The sequence below is a fragment of the Denticeps clupeoides genome, chromosome 2 (assembly GCF_900700375.1).
Source record: "Denticeps clupeoides chromosome 2, fDenClu1.1, whole genome shotgun sequence".
Lineage (NCBI taxonomy): Eukaryota > Metazoa > Chordata > Actinopteri > Clupeiformes > Denticipitidae > Denticeps > Denticeps clupeoides.
The window spans coordinates 3,045,489-3,065,782 of record NC_041708.1 but is presented as its reverse complement, the minus strand read 5'-3'; the positions used below and the strand labels follow the sequence as shown (position 1 = coordinate 3,065,782).

Here is a 20,294-nt window from a genome sequence, read left to right as displayed (position 1 = left end):
TCTGATAAAAATACATGAATGGAGATTAATTTTTTAAACAAACCAAATGTCAAGGTTATACTGACGGAAGTCCTAACATGTTTTAGGGAGGAAAAATATGTGTAAATATTTTGCAACAATTAGATAAAAATAATACTTGCTCATTAACCTAATATATGATTATACTCAACTTAACTTAATTAAGTGTTATTAATTTGCAGCGTGGACACTAACAAAGTAAATGTAATCCGTTACTGTACTGTACACTGACATGATGTAATATTCCTTACCTTTATTCAGTGGTGTAATAGAATGATAGACGCGAACGAAACATGACATAAAAATGGAGAAAACGCTGAGGTCCAGCATGCCAGAACATTCATGGCCTTTCGTGCCTGCCTCATCCCCATATGATTTCGTCTTACAAGAACTCCCCATCTCATCTGAGGAAACACATACAGGAATTATTTAATTCTGATGGAAATTTCTGATGGTTGGTTCTTCAACAAAGCTAGCTAGATGGGTTTCCCTAATGACAGTAGCAGGCTAAAGGTATTTTGTATGTATAGAATAATAATATTCACATCCATAAATAAAACCAGTAAATAATAATCTATTGTTTAATTCATAAAATATGTCATGTTTTTGTATTCTTGAAACAATAATCTTTTAAGGATGCAGTGGAGCATTGGCAGAAGACATTCTAAGGATGTGATTCTATAAAGACCATCTTAAAGATTAATTCAACAATAAAATAGGACATAGTTAAATCACATTAAAAGTACAGTAATTTGGGGTTGGTGTTACAGTACCAGCTACATTATAACATCAACACGAACAGACCTGCACATCCTGGATGATCAGTTTTCAGTGAAAGCCTTCATACACGGTTTTGGCTGTTCATAGCTGACATCCAAGAGAGCCATTGTTGCCTTGTCAGCAGGTTACATCTTACGTGACAAAGGACCGAGCCAGTCCTCAGTTACCGACCCTGCAGGATTCATAATGCACACTGGACTGGACACCAGTCCAGACGTATACTCTCCATGTGTTCCAGACAGTTTGGACATTGATAGATTTGCCTTGCCTTGAATATGCCTGATTCTTTAATGTGAATGATGAAAAACTGATCAAAACTCACGAATGTTCAGCACAATGATCTTACTTTGTAAAGGTCCTTTATTTATCAGCAAGTTACAAAGGCTAGAACAAAGGACTTAACACATTTTTAAAGGACAAAAATCTTTCAGGAGCCATTAGTTTTTGTTCCCTTCTGTGTTCACTTCAGCCTTTAGTTGCAGGTCTATAACATCCTGGATTATCACTATAGGGAGGGGAAAAAATGAATTAAAATATGAGGGCAGTGGACTGGGCAGCATCACAGAACATTCACAGAACACCTTAATTACCGCTCAGTCTACATACGGTCCAGAAACATGCCCCCTCCCTACCAGATGGAACTAATACTAATCAATAAATCCCATCACCACACCTTCAGAAAAAAATAAAGACTCACTGTCCAGAGTAGTTCGGGCAACACAGTGGTTTTCCAAACAGTTACTAACTTCAGACATGAGGGTTGGGAAAAGCACAGTTTCCAGTTCTAAGGAGCAAAATGGAATTATCTCAGATGCACGGTTCATGGGAATACTTCCTTATGCAAAGCAGTGAGACTCGTTTGTCTAATGAAACATATCAAATGTATAAATGCTGGCATCATAAAGCACAAATGTAGGCTCATGTGCCATTAATGAGAGCTATGAAAACAGTCATTAGGATAAGAGTTTCACACTGACCTCTTTCCACTGGGTCATAAAAAAACCCATTTTCCTGCAGGCTGGAGTAGACTGACGGCAACAGGTCGCTCAGGTAACTTTGGGCAAAAGCCCGGGCCGCCACCTTCTCTGCGGTTTCCTTCTCTTTTGCAATGACTATGCGATGCTCTCGGATGCACCTTTCCTGCATTTTACAAGATGGACAGTGAAATAGTACATTAGTCCAGGTCGATTCATATATATATATATATATACACACACACACACACACACTCACACACACAGATGAGACTAACTAATCCCACACCTTACAATTAAAGCAAATAAACTAATAATGAGCTACGCCATCGTAAACCCTATTTGTGCTAAATATAAATAAGGGCAGGATTGACTCAACAAAAACAGGTAAAGGAAGTGGACCCATGATTGGAAGGTTGTCGGTTCGAATCCCAAGTCATTGAGGTGCCACTGTGCAAAACACCGTCCCCACACATTGCTCCCCGGGCGCCTGTCATGGCCGCCCACTGCTCACTAAGGCTGATGGTTAAAAGCAGTGGACACATTCCGTTGTGTCACCGTGAGCTGTGCTGCAGTGTTTCACAAAGACAATCACTTCACTTTCACATTTACAGCGTTAATCGTACGCCATTATCCTGTTCAATGTATTGAATTCGTAGTCAATGTATTGAATTTGATGTATTGAATTCGTATGTCTTTATCGGTGTTAATATTGTGCACGCTGTGCTGCGTTTTGGACTGGTTATCCAGAGCAACTTAAAATCAGTAGTGACAGGGACAGTCCTACTGGAAACACTCAGGGTTAAGTGTCTTGCTCAGGGACACAATGGTAGTAAGTGGGGTTTGAACCTGGGACTTGGTGGTCTTCTGCTTCACTGGCAAATGTGTTGCCCACTAGGCCACTACGTGATCATCTAACAGGGTAAATAAAAAGAAACACAGGGCGCCTCTCACCTTCTCCTCACGGCGGCGCCGCTGTTGCTCCTCCAGCCTCTGCACCTCCATCAGCTCTATATTACGCAGCTGATGGAAGGCCTGCTGCTGGGCCCTCAGGCTGGCCAGCTCCTCTTCCTCCATCACCTCCAGCTGTGCCTGTTCAACCGTCTTTCCCACCAACACCTCCACCAGCGGGCGCACCTCCATGTCAAAGTCGAAGAGCTGCACGAAAGGAACAGTCAGGGCTTCAGAGAGTATTTGGAACAAATGAAATGTTCGACATTTTTCCATGAATCCTATATTAATGCAGGTGGTAGTGGAGGTCTTGGTCTACCGTGTGTTGAATTGAACTTGTATCTCCGGACAATAATAAATTTTTTTACATGTATTAATTTAAATAAGAGTTTAAGATGCTCGTTTCTGGAATGAAAAACATGTTTTTACTTCTCCTTCTTCTATCTGGGTGGCTGCGTCCTTCCCAGACTTGGCGGGGACAAACAGGGGCGTGGCCGGTGTGTCTGTGAATGCGTTGGTTTGGCACTCGACACTGGCCTCATCAATCCAATTGCTGAGTTCCTCAAGATACAACTCTAGAATAATAACCATAATAATAATAATAATAATAATAATAATAAAGTGTGCCATGGGTCACAGTACGATTACATCATGATATATTGTGGTATTGTACATATTGCGATATTGTACAATTAATAGAAAATGTAAAAAACGCAGCTGAAATACAAGATGCTTTGATCTTTACTGTTGCTGCACGTTTTTACGATTTCATTCTGCCTGAAATGCCAGGCAGTTATTCAGAGTACCCAGCCATACAGCGCCATCTACAGGAGTGGAGGTTGTAGTCGCACGATGATTCTCATCTCATTGGCTGTGTGAGTTGGGTGAATGGAGGAGGCTGGCTACCTGTCTGGATGGTGGCATGCCTCCTGCCCTCCACCGGATCGGGGCTCCGGGTTCGTAAAAACGCGTCTTTGACACGTTTCCTCCTGGCCTCTCGCACCCTCTGAAGGTCAGTCGTGTCCAGCTGATCTGTCTGTCAAACACTGACCATCATCCTGCTGTACTGTACACGCTGGTTATTATATATATGCGAAATGCAATATGATTAAGCAGAAGAAAAGCCTGAAGTGGCTCGTTAACTCACAAGAGGTAAGGCGTGTTGGGCATAAGTGTTTCCTCGCACCACGCGTCGGTCATACATGACGTTGCCATAATTCACGCGAGCCTCGTTTCTGTTTCACGTGGATAAAAGGAGTCAACTTACAGAAGTCCGTAGAGAGCATGCATTTTCACACTTTTCGAAAGTTGTTATCTCTTAAGATCACGACTTAATTTTCTCACCATTCTCACCTCAATCAATTTGAAAAAATATTGCCTTATATCGATTTGTGTCTTTTTTTTTGTTTTTCTCATGCATGCCCGAATACAGGGGCGGCGGTGGCCTAGCGGTTAAGGAAGCGGCCCCGTAATCAGAAGGTTGCAGGTTCGAATCCCGATCCGTCAAGGTGCCACTGAGCAAAGCATCGTCCCCACACACTGCTCCCCGGGCGCCCGTCATGGCTGCCCACTGCTCACCAAGGGTGATGGTTAAATGCAGAGGACACATTGAGTTGTGTCACTGTGTGCTGTGCTGCAGTGCTTTACCAAGACAATAACTTCACTTTAAAAAAACATAAATGTAACGTGTAAAGATGTAACTCCCCCCCCAACTTGACAACATCATGTAGGATGCTTGGATATGCTGGATATTTCAAACAGGACACACAAGACAAGACAAATGTGCAAAATGTGCAGAAATCAGGGGCATAAGGCTGGAAATGTATTGTTGTTGAGTTTATCAGTTTTTTGGTGATGGCAGTGCATTGAGAGCTCTGACAGAGATAACCTGTACAGAATTTAAGTTTTGGTTTTGGTTAGTATAGTGTGTGTGTGTATATAAATATATATATATATTTTTTTTTTATTATTACACTATGGGGGGTCTGTGTGAAATATTATTTTAATACACGGTATACTGTGTATACTGTTGTACTGACAATAAACCGATCTTGAATCTTGTATCTTGAATCTTGAATACATAACTCGCCGCTAACTTAACAGAGGTAATAAAAAATGCGTTCATCCATGATGCTAACCAAAATTAGTTTTATAAAATAACCTCCAAATAACAACTTGTTATATCGAGATAGCAAAAAAAAAAAAAAAAGAGCGAAATTGCACGTCCTCCACGAACTTCCGGATGTATTACTTTAACTGAATTTAAAAACTCACTGGTCCACGGCGGGGTCGCGGTATTTGCTGCGGTTCTGGAGCGGCCTGGGTCGGCTGGAGAAGGTGTACACCTTCTGAGGTGACGCCATGGCCTCTCGACTCATCTTTCACCAAACGTACCCCAGATTCTCCCCAGATGCGGGCGCTTCGCTGTCGCCGTGGCAACGGGCGCCGTCACCACAACTTCCGGCTCCACTCTGCGCGCGCACGTAATGCACGTCACCGTCCGCGTCACCTGTGAAAAGTACACACTCAATCCAATGGATCAATGCGAATGTGTATATGTATGTAAAGACCAAAAACATAAGATTTACATGAATATAATGTTACCCGCTCTTATTTTGATAACCCCTTTGTGAGCGGAAGTACGGTAACGGAACTGAGCTTGAGGTAGGACAGAAGACGCGAGGTAAAGCAGGAGAGGCTCAGTGGGAACGCAGAGAAAAGGACAACCGAAAAAGTTGAAAGCAATAAATCTAGCATCAGTTGATAAGGGAACAAGGTTTGTAACGATGACTAAAGTATATTTGAGCAACTTGTAATGTTTGTGAGAAAAGACGTGATTTGTTATGTTAAGGGAAAGAAATATGCTAACGTAAGGTGCTGTGCATGACGGTGCATGTGATTGTAATTATTGTTATCTGCTCTTGCTTAGCTCTTACGTTGGTTGATGACACGGACGGCTTCAATAAATCATCATTTGACCATCAGTTCTGGCCTTCTCAATATTGACTGACTGCTACAATGTATATATGTAGAAATGATTAGTCCTCTGCTTACTTATTGTAATTCTGGTTAACTTTTACAGCATTTATCAGACGACCTTATCCAGTAGTTACAGGGACAGTCACCCCCTGGAGACACTCAGGGTTAAGTGTCTTGCTCAGGGACACGATGGTAGTAAGTGGTAGTAAGTTACCCACTAGGCTACTGCCACACTAATACGTATTAATGATAAAGTGGTGACTGTCCTGTATGTCACTAGCACAGCCTCCTCTTTTCTTCACCCATCACCAAGGCGATCAATTAGGCTGAGATTCCCCTTCAACTTTCTGCAGACCCTCTGTCTTTTGTTTTTTATTTTCTGTAAAATGTGAGAGCTCGGCAAGTGCTTGTACTGTTCTGTGGCAACCAGGCAAGTCTGATCCATATCCAGTTGGTCGATATCCAGATATTAAGAGGGCTGAGTAACAATTTTATAGTTAAATATAGATAAATCAAATCTGTCCGCATAAATCAGATTCTGGGTTTTCAAGTCATGGTAGTTTATTGCCATATGTACAACGTACCAAGCACAATGAAATTCTTACTTGACTACCATCTCTACAGACGTATAGGACATCTAACAGGACACACAAGACATACTGGCACACAAAACTACAGTTAAATATTGTGTGTTGAATAGTCTTACAGCGCTGGGGTAAAAGCTGTCTCTGTGCTGCGAGTCTCCTGTCTACTGGCAGAAAAGTGAAGAAATTAGGCACTTTTTCTTTTGGAGACACCATGTGGCGTAAACGTCCTTTATTGCAGATCAAGTTTGACTGCATTTGCAGACATCTGTCACGGCTGCCGTTCCACCACCAAGGCCCCAGGGGGCGTACAACCCAGACTCGCCAAGTATAAAAGGACTGCACACACCCGAAGACACTGTGAACTCATCATCGAATCTTCTTACGTTGCTGTAAGCCTTATCTAGATCTGATCACTTCCTGGACAACCGACCACAATTAATGGATGGTCTTCACCTGCTCTTGTTTGCCACCGATGATCTTTGACCTTTTCTCCCCTCATGACACTGCTTCTGCAGCATCCAAGACGGCGTGCAGCATCCGAACGTTCATGCGATGTCTCCACAGCAACGCATGACACGCCCCCGACGAACTGTGGGCTCACACCGGACACCTTCTGTTAACATCAATATCTCGATTTGATGTGTACACTTCACAGCTGGTGCATTAGATCTGCTGAAAAAGTTCTTTGACAAAACTGATGATATAAAAAATAACTTGATCCACGCTGTGGTGTCCAGAGGACGGATTAATAAATATAGTTAATTTTAAAAATAGCTATTTTGATTGTGGAACTTTAATGCATTTTAAACTGCACCTTTATTTGGACAAGAAGGAAATGCACAGCTGGCTGCAAAGTCTTGGTAGGTCCGTACAGCCACCGGGTCTCAGGTGGTGGAACCAAACTTGGAGTTCGTGTGTATTTTGTAGGCTCAGACCATTGTGTCCCTGAACAGGACAATATAACCTTTGTTATGTTCAGTAATATTTCCTATCTGTAATATCATCTATTAATGCACCGTTCCATTTTGCACAGCAATATTTGCACTTTTTTTACTTTGCACATTTATTATTCATTTCAGTAGTTTAGACAACAATGATTTCAGTCATGTTTTACATGTTTTAGTTAAATGTTACTCTTGCACTGCCTGTGTCCCCCATTTGCACTTTATGTTGGCCAGTTTGTCTGTCGCACATGTGCACTTTATGTCACTTTGTCACTTTTTATAACTTTGAGAAACGTTATTTGGTTTCACTATGTACTCTCTAACATGTATATAGCCGAAATGACAATAAAGCTCAAATAGGCCAAATGGTTTTATAGAATTGTCTGTGCCACAAGTCTGAGCAATAAATGGCACGGGAAATAAAATTGTTTATGAAATCCTTCCCTTTTGACCCCCTGAAATTGTTACTCTTACCTGTCTTCAGAACATGACCAGAGCCTTCATTTCAGAGTATTCTATAATATTTTTCAGCGATAAACGTGATAAAAAGAGATTAAAAGCAATAAAAGTGATCAACCATCTCTTTCACAACTGATTGTAAGTTTTTTTCTGGATAGGGGCGCCTAATAAATGTGAATATATGACCGTTTTAATGGTTGTCAGTGGCAAAGAAATTACAATCTATTAAACGTTCGACGTCAGAAGTGAAATTAGACAATGAAAACACAGTAAATCGCTGCACTTTTACTTTTTGTAAGTACACTTGAGGAAAGGTACGTATGTACTTTTACTGAAGTGTAAATTTAAATGGGTGAAGAGTGTGTTTTTTTTTTTTTTTTCGCTCCCGGAAGTGACGTCACGAACATGCGACGTGGTCGAGTGGCGACTCACTCTTCGGCGGCGGCGCAGCATGGCGTGTTTTCTTTTGTCGCCTAGAAACAAATGCCGCGCCCGTGTCAGTTGTATGACACGTTAATGCCGCAATAATATCTCGGGGCCACGCGAAACACGACGACCAGTCCGGCCATGAAGCTGCTGCATAAAGACATCGAGAAGGACAACGCCGGGTAGGTGACAGCGCGTTGTCGCGTTAATGTTAGCCTGACGTGTAATAGCGTGTGTTTTTATCGCTTTAAAAAATACATTTACGGCATTTACCAGACGACCTTATCTAGAGCGACTTGCAGTCAGTACAGGGGACAGTCCCCCACTGGAGAAACTCAGGGTTAAGTGTCTTGCTCAGGGACACGATGGTAGTAAGTGGGGTCCGAACCTGGGACTTCTGGTTCATAGGCCAGTGTGTTACCCACTAGGCTACTAAAAATGTTGATAAATTAAAATTCGTTGAGGTGTAGGTTAACATGGATATGTAGTGCTGGTGGAATAAGTGCGGTTTGCAGGCAGGTGACCCTGGTGCCGGACGAGGCGGAGGACATGTGGCACACCTACAACCTGCTGCAGGTGGGCGACAGCCTCCGGGCCTCCACCATCAGGAAGGTGCAGACCGAGTCCTCCACCGGCAGCGTGGGCAGCTCCCGCGTCCGCACCACCCTCACCCTCTGCGTGGAGACCATCGACTTTGACTCCCAGGCCTGTCAGCTGAGGGTGAAGGGGACCAACATACAGGAGAACCAGTATGTCAAGGCAAGAGACCCGGCTATTCCCACTCAAAATGGCGGCGCCTGGAAAATGCCGATTGCGTCTGTAGTCACGCCGCCGCTGTCTACCCTGTTCTGTTTCCAGATGGGAGCCTACCACACCATTGAACTAGAGCTCAACCGGAAGTTCACTCTGGCCAAGAAGGTCTGGGACAGTGTCGTGCTGGACAGGATTGGTAATTCTTTATACATCATATGTGCAGTGCGGTTACTAGGGATGCACCGGTCCAACTTGATCTCGTACCGATCGTGTTCGATTTAATGAATTAACTCAGATTAAAAACTTTTATCATCCTTAAATACTTGACTTTTGGGGGCCAAAAAAACATACAAAAACAAACACACAACATACATATATACAGTACAGGCAAAACGTTTGGACACCTTCTCATTCAATGTGTTTTCTTTATTTTCATGACCATTTACATTGGTAGAACACATGTGGAGTTATGTACTTAAAAAAAAAAAAGGTGAAATAAGTGAAAGCATGTTTTATATTCTAGTTTCTTTGCTCTGATTACTGCTTTGCACACTCTTGGCATTCTCTCGATGAGCTCGAAGAGGTCGTCACCTGAAATGCTTCTCCAACAGTCTTGAAGGAGTTCCCAGAGGTGTTTAGCACTTGTTAGGGTCCAGCTCACCCCAAACCATCTGGATTGGGTTCAGGTCCGGTGACTGTGGAGGCCAGGTCTCCACTTTCTGTTAAGTACGTAACTCCACATGTGTTCATTCATAGTTTTGATGCCTTCAGTGCGAATCTACCAACGTAAATGGTCATGAAAATAAAGAAAACACATTGAATGAGAAGGTGTGTCCAAACTTTTGGCCTGAACTGTATGTTATTTTAGCATTATATTAGCATCATGTTCGAAAACATGCGATTTCACCAGCGTTATGATGTTTTTGAGTCATTATCTGAGCAACATCCCATAATCGTATCAGACCGGTGCATCCCTAGCGATTGATCAGATTCAGTCCAATTGTTTCTTGGTAGTTGGTAGAGAGCCGATTGGGCCTGTTTCTGACCCACAGAACAGGCCTGTGACCCCGCGCAGAAGGCGGACGTAGCGGCCGTGGTGATGCAAGAGGGCCTGGCCAACATTGTTTTGGTCACCCCTGCCATGACCTTGCTCCGGGCCAAGGTGGAGGTCACCATCCCGCGCAAGAGGAAAGGGAGTTGCGCCCAGCACGAGAAGGTTCGGACTGCAGGGACATCATTAAAGCACAGCGGTTCCAGAAAGGATCTGTGATGTGTTTAAAATGTAATAGCTTATTCCAAGCGTGTACAATTCTGTAATATGCTGCGTGATTTTATGATGCTGTTGTGATGTAGGCTTTGGAGCGGTTCTATGAGGCGGTAATGCAGGGGATTCTGCGTCACATCAACTTTGACGGTGAGTCTCACGTCTGCCAGCCGACTCGCTCTTGCGTTATTCTTTACAATGTAATTTCTCCAGGACGCGCAGTTTCTGTGTCTGTAGCTTTAAATGCTAATGAGGACGAGAGGGGCGGGACGAGGAGGAGAGCGGCCTATAGAAGTTGAGCGGGATTTCGCGGTAATGACGTCATCAACACTCTTCACCAACCACAATGTTTGGTGCGGACATGAAGTCATGTAACTTTTCCCCTTAAGAGGACATATGAGAACCGTCTGAGCTGCCGCTCTCTGAATAGCCAAGCAGAATGGCCAAAGCTCTCTTTACACCTATTGCCATTTCTAGCCACTGCAGGACCATAGACAGGCTGGCGGAACCTGTATTAATGTTAAGTAATGTCACAAAGGGACATTTTCTTGATGGGGGACCTTTAAGTGTCTTTCTCACGGACACAATGGTAGTAAGTGGGGTTTGAACCTGTGGCTTTGTGGTGTTCTGGTTCATAGGCGAGTGTTTTTTTTTTTTTTTTTTTTTTTTTTTTTTTTTTTATTTTACCCGCTAGGCTATTTTTACCCGTCCATGCGGTTTTTATAGTTCACTCTTCTTTTTTCATCCTTCAGTTGTCAAGTGTGTGCTGGTGGGCAGCCCGGGCTTCGTGAAGGACCAGTTTATCAGCCATCTCTTCAAGGAGGCAGTCAGACAGGACAACAAGGTCCTGCTGGAGAACCGGCCTAAGTTCATGCTAGTGCACTCCTCCTCTGGACACAAATATTCGCTCAAAGGTGAATGAAAATGAATGCATTTCCTCTGGCTCTTAAGTGCAAATATTTGCATTAGTTAAGGTATTACCAAATTTTATGCTTGTATTGTAGGAACATAAAGGAGTACTTTGTTGTAGCTTCAAAATTTAAATCTATAAATGTGAAACTTGACTATTGTTGAGCGTACCCCAAGCCTTTGTCATAACATTGGTAATATTTGATCCAGTAAGTGTTTGATCAGTAAGTTGAAATTGTGTTGGAGTTTAGGAAGTGACTTGATTTTTTTTATTTTTTTGTCTACTGACAGAAATCTTGTCTGATCCTGCGGTGACCAGTCGCCTGTCTGACACCAAGGTCTGTTCCCTGCGGGTTAGTCCCCCCCGCTTCTTACAATTCAGCCCGCTGACCCCCTGATTCCCTGTTCCGCAGGCCGCAGGAGAAGTGAAGGCCTTGGAGGATTTCTACAAGATGCTACAGCATGAGCCCGACAGAGCTTTCTACGGGTGAGATATTTTTCGCCACAATCCATTACGGCCGATGAAAGCGGTGCTTTATCAGCCAGTAAATGTGTTTCACCAAAGCAGGCTCTTAAATAAACTCTTTTGCTCGTGGTTGCAGGCTGGCTCACGTGGAGAAAGCCAGCGACGCTCTGGCCATCGATATTCTGCTGATCAGCGATCAGCTGTTCAGGTGGGTGTCTGGCTCACGGGTAACCAGGAGACCCCCCCCCCTTCATTTTCCCATGAAAATGACCATTAACATCAAATGTTTGTCACTTTGGAAACAAATAATCCAGAGAAAGAAGAAAAAAAATATTAGCCCCCTGGCCATTAAAAGTCAAGAGTCACCAATCTTTTATAGTAGTTATTTATTACGTTGGAACAGGTCTGCCGAGGGACTTTGGACTGTTCTTCCATTACAAATTGTACTAGCTGGTCCAAAATGCATGGTTTCCGATCATGGATCTTCATTTTCAGCACCTGCCACAGATTCTCAGTAGGATTCTTGGTTTTGGTGTCCTTGAGGAACCGTTGGACTCATTTCGATGTGTGTTTGGGCTTATTGTCTTGTTGGAAGACCCAGCAATGAACTAAGCCTGAACTACGAGCAGATTATTGCATGTCATCATTTTCTTTTTTTCATGATGCCATGCACCTGAACAAGGCTGCAAAACCGCTCCACAGCACCATGTTTAACTGTGGGAACTGTGTTCCTGAGGCTGAAGGTCTCTCCCTTACTTCACCAAACATTAGCAACATCCACGTTGCCCGAACAGTTCCAGTTTAGTCTCATCAGACCAAAGCACAGACTTCCAAAACACTTCTTTACCTTTCATATGCTCACGGGCGAACCTCAGTTAGGCTCTGATGTGCCGCTCTTTGAGTAGAGGGGTTGAGTTGTGCCCACCATGATGAAGAGAAGGTCATCTTGGGAGATGTCCGGGGCTCCTCACTGACATCTCTGACTATTCTCGAAATCTCGTTCATACGGGCACGGCCAGGTGTGTTCCTTACAGAATTTGTCTCCTGGTGCTTGACGATTACAGCAGTAGGGTGGTATTAGACACTGTGAATGGCTTGAAGATGGCAGTGTAGCCTTCCCCCTTAGCGTGAGCCTCGACTATCTTCTTTCTGAGCTCCAGACTGATTTCCTCTGTCTTTGGTACGGTGAGTAACAGTCGTCCCTGTCAAGTGCCCTGTTCCTTTAGCGTTGAGTTTCTTTATGCTGATTGAATGTTGTCAGGAAGCCGATTGGCTGCACGCGTGGTTTCAAATCTTGACTGGTTCATTACTGTAAGTGTGTTTTGAAAGCAAACATTCACATCACCCCATTTTTTGCTACAACCCCAGTTCCAATGAAGTTGGACCTGCCTGCGGTGCAGAGCTGTCCATTAACATTGAAAATGTGTGGCGCGTTATGAAGGGCAGAATAAGACAACGGAGACCTTAGTCCTCAAATGCTTAATTAGTTTTGTTAAAAGGTGATTCAACAGAGCCATAAATTTGCCCCGGTCCCTGCTTTTTGGAACGTGTTTTCAGTTTGAACATTAGAAATCTTTGTGCTGTATTCAGTTGAAAATACGTTGAAGAGGATTTGGAAATCATTCTAGTCTGTTTTTATTTACGTTTTACACAGCGTCCTTCAATGGAATTGGGGGATATATAGCACGTATATATTATTACAAAATGTACCAAAGCTACTAAAAGCACTGGTTGATTTGATTATATCAAGTTTCATCAATGCCGCAAATGTTGGGAAGAAGTTCAGGAAAATGTTCCATAATCCCTGGGCGGCTAAAAATTCTGCCCTCAACTGTATATACAATCAAGTGTTTGCAAATGTCACCCCGAGAAATATTTCTGATTGAAGTTCTGTGGCGCACAATACGCGCTCTTTACATATCTACTTAATTCACTGAATACTTCATGGTGAATGTTGGTGAACACGGTCCCACTTTCGCTTTTCGTCAGACATCAGGAGGTGGCGACGCGCAGTCGATATGTCAGACTTGTGGACAGCGTCCGAGACAACGGAGGGACCGTCAGGTACGCAGAAAACGGGGGAACTAATGATATGAGTGAAAATACTTTTCCACCGACTGACATCAGAGACGCCTCTGAGCAAAATAAGCCATGAAAAATGCACCATGAATGTAAGAACCAAATTGACTCAGTATATTTCCCCGTCCTTCCTGCAGAATATTTTCCAGCCTCCATGTGTCTGGTGAACGTATGTATTTTTTAAATGTAATTTTAATCCATATAGACCTGTATAAATTTATAGATGTGTACTCTTCCATTTTTTCAGTACCATGTATTTATTGTATATATTTATTTTGTTTGTGTATGTATGTATTATCTTTCACCCACACTAGAGCTGAATCAGCTGAGTGGCGTGGCAGCCATCCTGCGCTTCCCCATCGCTGGCCTGTCAGAGGCCGAGGAGGAAGACAGCGACTCCGACTGACACCGCCGATCTCCATCACTTCCTGTCACCGAATCTCACGCCTCCACACGCGGTGAGAGGACGACGCTTTATCAAGCATCAGTAGCAGCTGCACAAGGGGTGACATGGTGCCTCTTCTCCAAATGAATTATGGACGGTGGTTTATGAGAGATTAAGTTAATACAAAGTATGATGAATTCGCTCTGTAGCTCTATTAATAATGGAGGTTGGTTTTCAGAAAAATACCAGACTTCTGCTTTCAGTTGCCTGTAATTGGGGTGAAACTCGATCAATAGCCTGGTTTAGGCAACTATTTACCTCTTTTTGATAAAAAATTTTTTTTGGTGCCAAAATTAATATGACATTAATATGACTGCATCTGAGGTGTATCATGTGGAAGATTTATAAAACATGCAGGTAAATTTTGTGAAATATGTACATTATTTTAAATGTATATAAGAATATATCTTTCAGCAGGCAATGAAATCTGTAGCAGCACAGATCTGTGCTCGTCTTTTTTTTTTTTTTTAAGCCTTCCTTTCATTTTCAAAAATAACACAGAATGCTGAAAGTGTGTCGTAGAAAACTATTACTAAACATTATTAAATTTAAATTGGTCATGGTCTAACATTGTCTCTGAATTTTTTTTTTTTTTTTAACCTCTGCAGATCAAACGCGTAGTATACAATTTTACCCAACTGAAACTGTTCAGAATGAATAATGATTTCCAAATGTATGGATTTTATTTCTACATCACATCTGGCAAGTTGCGAGGTTCGGCATAAACCAGCCGCGTGCATCAAAACTGACTTGAAAGGATTTTATTCAAGGCTTTGGGTGACATTTCCACTGTAGCCAAATAAAAGTTTGAAACACCACATTTGGCAACATTAACTTCTGTTAAAAATGAGCCCTATTTTTTTTATTTATAAAATGTAAGTGTACAAGCAGCTTTCAGTCATGGTTTTAAAAAAAGTTAAATTGACTTTCTGTGCGTTCAAATAAATATCATACTTGATTCTATATGCCACAGGATAATAACTATAAAAATAATAATAAATAGAGCGCTTCAACGATAGAGACTGTGGTGTAAAATTGTACTAAAAATGCTACATTATTAATCTTATATCACATGATTACTGTTCATTTGTCTATAGTCCACAGTGTCACACTAGTTGTTGCTTTTGTATGGTAATGTCCATGTTTTCCGCCATCCTCCCCTAAAAGCATCATAAAAATAATGCATGGGGTGTTTTTTTTTTTTTTTATGATTATTAGTATTATGCAAATGCTAACCCTTTCAAATATAACAAAACCACACGGAGACAAAAACTAGTGACTGCGGGGATATTGTGAGATCATGGTTACAGGAGAGGCCACGATGACCTCTAACCGTGTGTGAGGTCATCACTAACAGCGTTATTCAGCATTGTTGTACCGTATAAATATTTCAAAAGTTAAAAAAAACGACATCAGGCGTCGTTTCCAGGCCTTCAGTGGTTGGACGGGTCGCAGCGGAAGCTCTGCAGCCAGCGCAGGTCCTCCAGCATCCCCCAGTGCAGGTACACGATGGCCAGGGCGACCAGCATGTGCATGATCTGGTGGCTGTTGAGCCAGTAGTCGAAGCGGCCGGGCCTGAAGCGCTCCGGGATTCGGGAGATGTTGACCAGCCCCCCCAGCAGGGCCAGAAAGTCCATGGTCAGGTACAGCCTCAGGGAGGCGGGGCTCCCCGCGCCCGGGCCCAGCCAGCGCAGCAGGAAGAGGAAGAAGCGGAACAGGGCCTGCCAGGCGAAGGCGCGCAGGCGCCGCACGTTGCTGCGCGCCGTCACCGCCGAGTAGATCCCGTATCCGGACAGAGACAGGTAGGCCGCGGTGGCGGCGCAGCGGTACACGGGGAAGCAGAGGAGAGTGATGTGGACTATAGGGAGAGCACCTGCAGAGAAACAGAGAGAGGGAAGGAGGGAAATGGCAGGAAAGGTGGAGAATGAAGCCACATGCTTCAAGTGACAGGGTCAGTCTGCCTTTTTTCCACTGATCCAGGGTCCACACTGAAGTGGCTTCCATACACCCGCACTGCTCTTTGGTCCCAGTCCTCCAAGTTCTTGTACAGTGCGTGTGGAAATCTGTCTTAAAATCCAATTGGGACTGGTTTCCCACCACATTCGTTCAGGTCATATGATGGGCCGTCATTCTTTTAATAATGCGGTGGGCGGTTCCTAACGCAGTTTTGGTCATTTCAGTGATCTCCTTTTGCTGATAATTCTGACCCAGTTGACATTAAAAGGTCTTAACCAATCAAAGGCTCAGGCCTATTTTCTCATTTCTGGGCAGGACAGTGTATACAGGGAGTGCAGAATTATTAGGCAAGTTGTATTTTTGAGGAATAATTTTATTATTGAACAACCAAGTTCTTAATGAACCAAAAAAACTCATTAATATCAAAGCTGAATGTTTTTTGAAGTAATTTTTAGTTTATTTTTATTTTGAGCTATTTTAGGGGGATATCTGTGTGTGCAGGTGACTATTACTGTGCATAATTATTAGGCAACTTAACAAAAAACAAATATATACTCATTTCAATTATTTATTTTTACCAGTGAAACCAATATAACACCTCCACATTCACAAATATACATTTCTGACATTCAAAAGCAAAACAAAAACAAATCAGCAACCAATATATCCACCTTTTTTTGCAAGGACACTCAAAAGCCTGCCATCCATGGATTCTGTCAGCGTTTTGATCTGTTTACCATCAACATTGCGTGCAGCAGCAACCACAGCCTCCCAGACACTGTTCAGAGAGGTGTACTGTTTTCCCTCCTTGTAAATCTCACATTTGAGGATGGACCACAGGTTCTCAATGGGGTTCAGATCAGGTGAACAAGGAGGCCATGTCATTAGTTTTTCTTCTTTTATACCCTTTCTTGCCAGCCACGCTGTGGAGTACTTGGACGCGTGTGATGGAGCATTGTCCTGCATGAAAATCACGTTTTTCTTGAAGGATGCAGACTTCTTCCTGTACCACTGCTTGAAGAAGGTGTCTTCCAGAAACTGGCAGTAGGACTGGGAGTTGAGCTTGACTCCACCCTCAACCGGAAAAGGCCCCACAAGCTCATCTTTGATGATACCAGCCCACCTCCACCTTGCTGGTGTCTGAGTCGGACTGGAGCTCTCTGCCCTTTACCAATCCAGCCATGGGCCCATCCATCTGGCCCATCAAGACTCACTCTCATTTCATCAGTCCATAAAACCTTAGAAAAATCAGTCTTGAGATATTTCTTGGCCCAGTCTTGACGTTTCAGCTTGTGTGTCTTGTTCAGTGGTGGTCGTCTTTCAGCCTTTCTTACCTTGGCCATGTCTCTGAGTATTGCACACCTTGTGCTTTTGGGCACTCCAGTGATGTTGCAGCTCTGAAATATGGCCAAACTGGTGGCAAGTGGCATCTTGGCTTAACTTTTCTCAGTTCATGGGCAGTTATTTTGCGCCTTGGTTTTTCCACACGCTTCTTGCAACCCTGTTGACTATTTTGAATTAAACACTTGATTGTTCGATGATCACGCTTCAGAAGCTTTGCAATTTTAAGAGTGCTGCATCCCTCTGCAAGATATCTGACTATTTTTGACTTTTCTGAATCTGTCAAGTCCTTCTTTTGACCCATTTTGCCAAAGGAAAGGAAGTTGCCTAATAATTATGCACACCAGATATAGGGTGTTGATGTCATTTGACCACACTCCTTCTCATTACAGAGATGCACATCACCTAATAAGCTTAATTGGTAGTAGGCTTTCGAGCCTATACAGCTTGGAGTAAGACAACATGCATGAAGAGGATGATGTGGACAAAATACTCATTTGCCTAATAATTCTGCACTCCCTGTATACGGTACAGGCCAAAAGTTTGGACACACCTTTTCATTCAATGTGTTTTCTTTATTTGTGTGTGTGTGTGTGTGTGTGTGTGTGTGTCTTCCTGTTGTAAGTCGCTTTGGATAAAAGCATCTGCTACGTAAAGTAAAGTAAAGTGTGTGTATGTGTGTGTGTGTGGTTGGCAGTGTGAAGGATAATATATATAGGCCTTTCTATTAGACCATTTAGAACTTTTGTTCTCTGCCACTGACCGAGGGTGTTGACCAGGCAGACGCCGAACATGTCGAGGGACAGCAGGATGTCGTAGATGGCCGGGCCGCCCTTGTGGTTCATGAACAGGTGGTAGAGCACTGAGCCCACAGTGGGGGACAAGCAGGCCATGTAATGGACCACGCAGATCCAGCCGGCGTCCTTCTGAGACCACGGGATGCTCAGCGGCATCAGCAGCAGGAAGCAGACGAAGGGGATTCCTGATGCAGGAAATAAACAGGGAAAAGCAATACAATAAGTTGTTATAAGTCCAAATAAGTCCAGAGCAGTGAAATAAATATGCGAATTTCGAGTCCACAAGTTGTTTGATGAACAGTCCCAGCTGTCAATTTTACCACCACACACACACACACACACACACACACACACACACACACACACACACATATATATATATATATATATATATATATATATAAAATTTGGTCATGTGACACTGGATGTGTGTTTGTGGTGTCTCTCCTATTGCCATTCGTAGAAAGATGATGCATCATGTCAATAGCTGTAAAGGACTGAAATGACTGAGTGACTGATGACACAAAGTGACAGGGAACAGAATCTGGCAGGGAGGACATTCTTGTGCCATGAAAGAATTATTATATGACCATGCTTATACTTATATACTACTATGAACCATAAGTATTATTAATAGTAGATATAATAGTATGAAATATCTTTAGACTTGTATGCTTTTTGAAACTTATTTCCTACATTTGTTGGTAATTTGATTACTTTTTGTTTATCCATGAGCATAATTTGTCATTTTAAGATGTTTTAACCTCTTGTTTTCCCTGCATCTTATTCTCCTTTTCACTTTGGTGCAACCCTCCTACCGTCGATTCTGCTCCCATGTTCATGTTTTACAGGGCAGAATCTGGCATGTAGGTGCATTCCAAGCGTGCAACATGTGTGAGGTGCTACACATCGGCGTGTGAAAGTCTCCGCTGGCCTTAAGAGCGTTATCGGCTCCTAATGATGGTAATGTGCTTAGTCAGGAGACTGGAGGCGGACATGGCTGTCGGTTCAAGGGCGTGACACTGGATCAGTGGAACTTTGGGAGGGGGAACCGCTCTCCACGCTCACGCCGAGGCGCAAGGCCGCGGTTCAGACTGAAGACGTGGATTTGAAGACTTTGTTGAACGAGCTTGTCAAAGTCTCGCATCCACGAGGCCAGGACTCTATTCTGAGACATCACACCACTGTTAACCCCGATTAAGGTAATCCCTCCGGCTGAGGGTGAAGGGTGGGACAGGAGGAAGTTCCCATGTCAGTGGGATTTTACACACTGTGTGTGTGTGTGTGTGTGTGTAACGGAATTGACTCATTGTTAGAATAAAACACTTTAATGCCCTTTGAAAAGACGCTGGCACGTAACACGCGCAATCTTCCGAGTTCGAAAGTCATTCTAAATACAGTGATGCAAATACATCGAATGCTTTGCGGTTCCGTTGCGTGCATGGAACCTGAACAGAACTCACCGTGCGTGTAGATGTTCCCAGACTCGTTGTGCACGTAGAAGAGGCTGCGCAGGCATTCTTGGAAGGTGGAGACGGGACGGTAGCCGCTCAGGACGTACCTGTTAAACTGAAGGTGGGGAGGCGAGTTCTTAAAGTCGAGCAGCCTCGGCCGATTAAAAAGCGCCATCGCGCCCCCGCCAAAAAAAAAAAAAAAAAAGAAAAGAAAAAAGGAACGACTTCACCAAATCATGCTGGACAAGTCTGGAAGAGGTCCCACCGTGTCCCCGGCGCGCGCGCGGCCGAGGCGACACCTGTGCGGGGCGCGCGCCCGGCGCGCCGCCAGGTGCGGCGCGTGCGAGCGGGGCGCGCGCTCGACGCAAGGATTTCGATTACTCGACTAGCGAGGAATCGAATGTTTTATTTTGGGGAAAATTAATGATTGTGGGAAAAAATAACATTTTGTCTTCATTTTTTTTACGTTTCTTTTACAATCTAAAAGTCAGTTTTACACACAACGTACGTACAGAAAATAAAAACTGTTCGAGTTGTTTTCACGGACACTGAAATATGAGCTGCTCGGAAATGGCACCCATTAAACATACTCTGCATTTAAGTCCTATTTACCCTGGCCGATCTTCTTTTATACCCCCTGTGGAGGCAGTTCTGCTCTCCCGCCAATCAACTCGCCGTTGTTATGGTTACGAAAAAGTTTAGGAACAAAGTT

The 20,294-nt window shown here is 43.4% G+C and overlaps 3 protein-coding genes across 4 annotated transcripts; 1 reads left to right on the top strand and 2 right to left on the bottom strand.

Annotated features, from left to right (window-relative positions):
* Positions 1–26: 26 nt before the first annotated feature.
* Positions 27–5,534, bottom strand: rsph3 (radial spoke head 3). Of its 2 annotated transcripts, none has more exons than XM_028967328.1 (8): positions 4,998–5,534; positions 3,871–3,958; positions 3,630–3,759; positions 3,153–3,298; positions 2,727–2,930; positions 1,776–1,938; positions 1,496–1,582; positions 27–422 (listed from the first exon to the last, which is right to left on the bottom strand). In XM_028967328.1, the coding sequence occupies exons 1-8, from the start codon at positions 5,099–5,101 to the stop codon at positions 190–192; spliced, it is 1,155 nt and encodes a 384-aa protein (XP_028823161.1). In that variant the 5' UTR covers positions 5,102–5,534; the 3' UTR covers positions 27–189. The 2 variants fall into 2 exon arrangements, with proteins under 2 accessions (XP_028823161.1, XP_028823170.1); XM_028967337.1 differs by lacking the exon at positions 27–422 and adding an exon at positions 1,141–1,303.
* A 2,564-nt stretch (positions 5,535–8,098) lies between these two features.
* Positions 8,099–14,602, top strand: pelo (pelota mRNA surveillance and ribosome rescue factor). Its single transcript, XM_028969982.1, has 12 exons — positions 8,099–8,300; positions 8,634–8,877; positions 8,977–9,067; positions 9,924–10,087; positions 10,225–10,285; positions 10,888–11,049; positions 11,336–11,382; positions 11,458–11,531; positions 11,647–11,718; positions 13,500–13,574; positions 13,727–13,758; positions 13,904–14,602. The coding sequence occupies exons 1-12, from the start codon at positions 8,260–8,262 to the stop codon at positions 13,993–13,995; spliced, it is 1,155 nt and encodes a 384-aa protein (XP_028825815.1). The 5' UTR covers positions 8,099–8,259; the 3' UTR covers positions 13,996–14,602.
* Positions 14,603–14,780: 178 nt separating this feature from the next.
* paqr4b (progestin and adipoQ receptor family member IVb) lies at positions 14,781–19,765 on the bottom strand. The gene is made up of 3 exons (XM_028969983.1): positions 19,592–19,765; positions 18,095–18,313; positions 14,781–15,907 (listed from the first exon to the last, which is right to left on the bottom strand). The coding sequence occupies exons 1-3, from the start codon at positions 19,755–19,757 to the stop codon at positions 15,468–15,470; spliced, it is 825 nt and encodes a 274-aa protein (XP_028825816.1). The 5' UTR covers positions 19,758–19,765; the 3' UTR covers positions 14,781–15,467.
* Positions 19,766–20,294: the final 529 nt, after the last annotated feature.

Coding starts and splice junctions, on each gene's coding strand:
- rsph3 (XM_028967328.1), bottom strand. CDS start 5,101: ATGAGTCGAGAGGCCATGGCGTCACCTCAGAAGGTGTACACCTTCTCC. Junction 3,299..3,629: donor GCATGCCACCATCCAGACAG/GTAGCCAGCCTC, acceptor TTATTATTCTAG/AGTTGTATCTTGAGGAACTC. Junction 1,583..1,775: donor TTATGACCCAGTGGAAAGAG/GTCAGTGTGAAA, acceptor TTTGCTCCTTAG/AACTGGAAACTGTGCTTTTC.
- pelo (XM_028969982.1), top strand. CDS start 8,260: ATGAAGCTGCTGCATAAAGACATCGAGAAGGACAACGCCGG. Junction 10,088..10,224: donor GTTGCGCCCAGCACGAGAAG/GTTCGGACTGCA, acceptor GTTGTGATGTAG/GCTTTGGAGCGGTTCTATGA. Junction 10,286..10,887: donor GCGTCACATCAACTTTGACG/GTGAGTCTCACG, acceptor TTCATCCTTCAG/TTGTCAAGTGTGTGCTGGTG.
- paqr4b (XM_028969983.1), bottom strand. CDS start 19,757: ATGGCGCTTTTTAATCGGCCGAGGCTGCTCGACTTTAAGAACTCGCCT. Junction 18,314..19,591: donor TGGGAACATCTACACGCACG/GTGAGTTCTGTT, acceptor TTCCTGCATCAG/GAATCCCCTTCGTCTGCTTC. Junction 15,908..18,094: donor CTGCCTGGTCAACACCCTCG/GTCAGTGGCAGA, acceptor GTTTCTCTGCAG/GTGCTCTCCCTATAGTCCAC.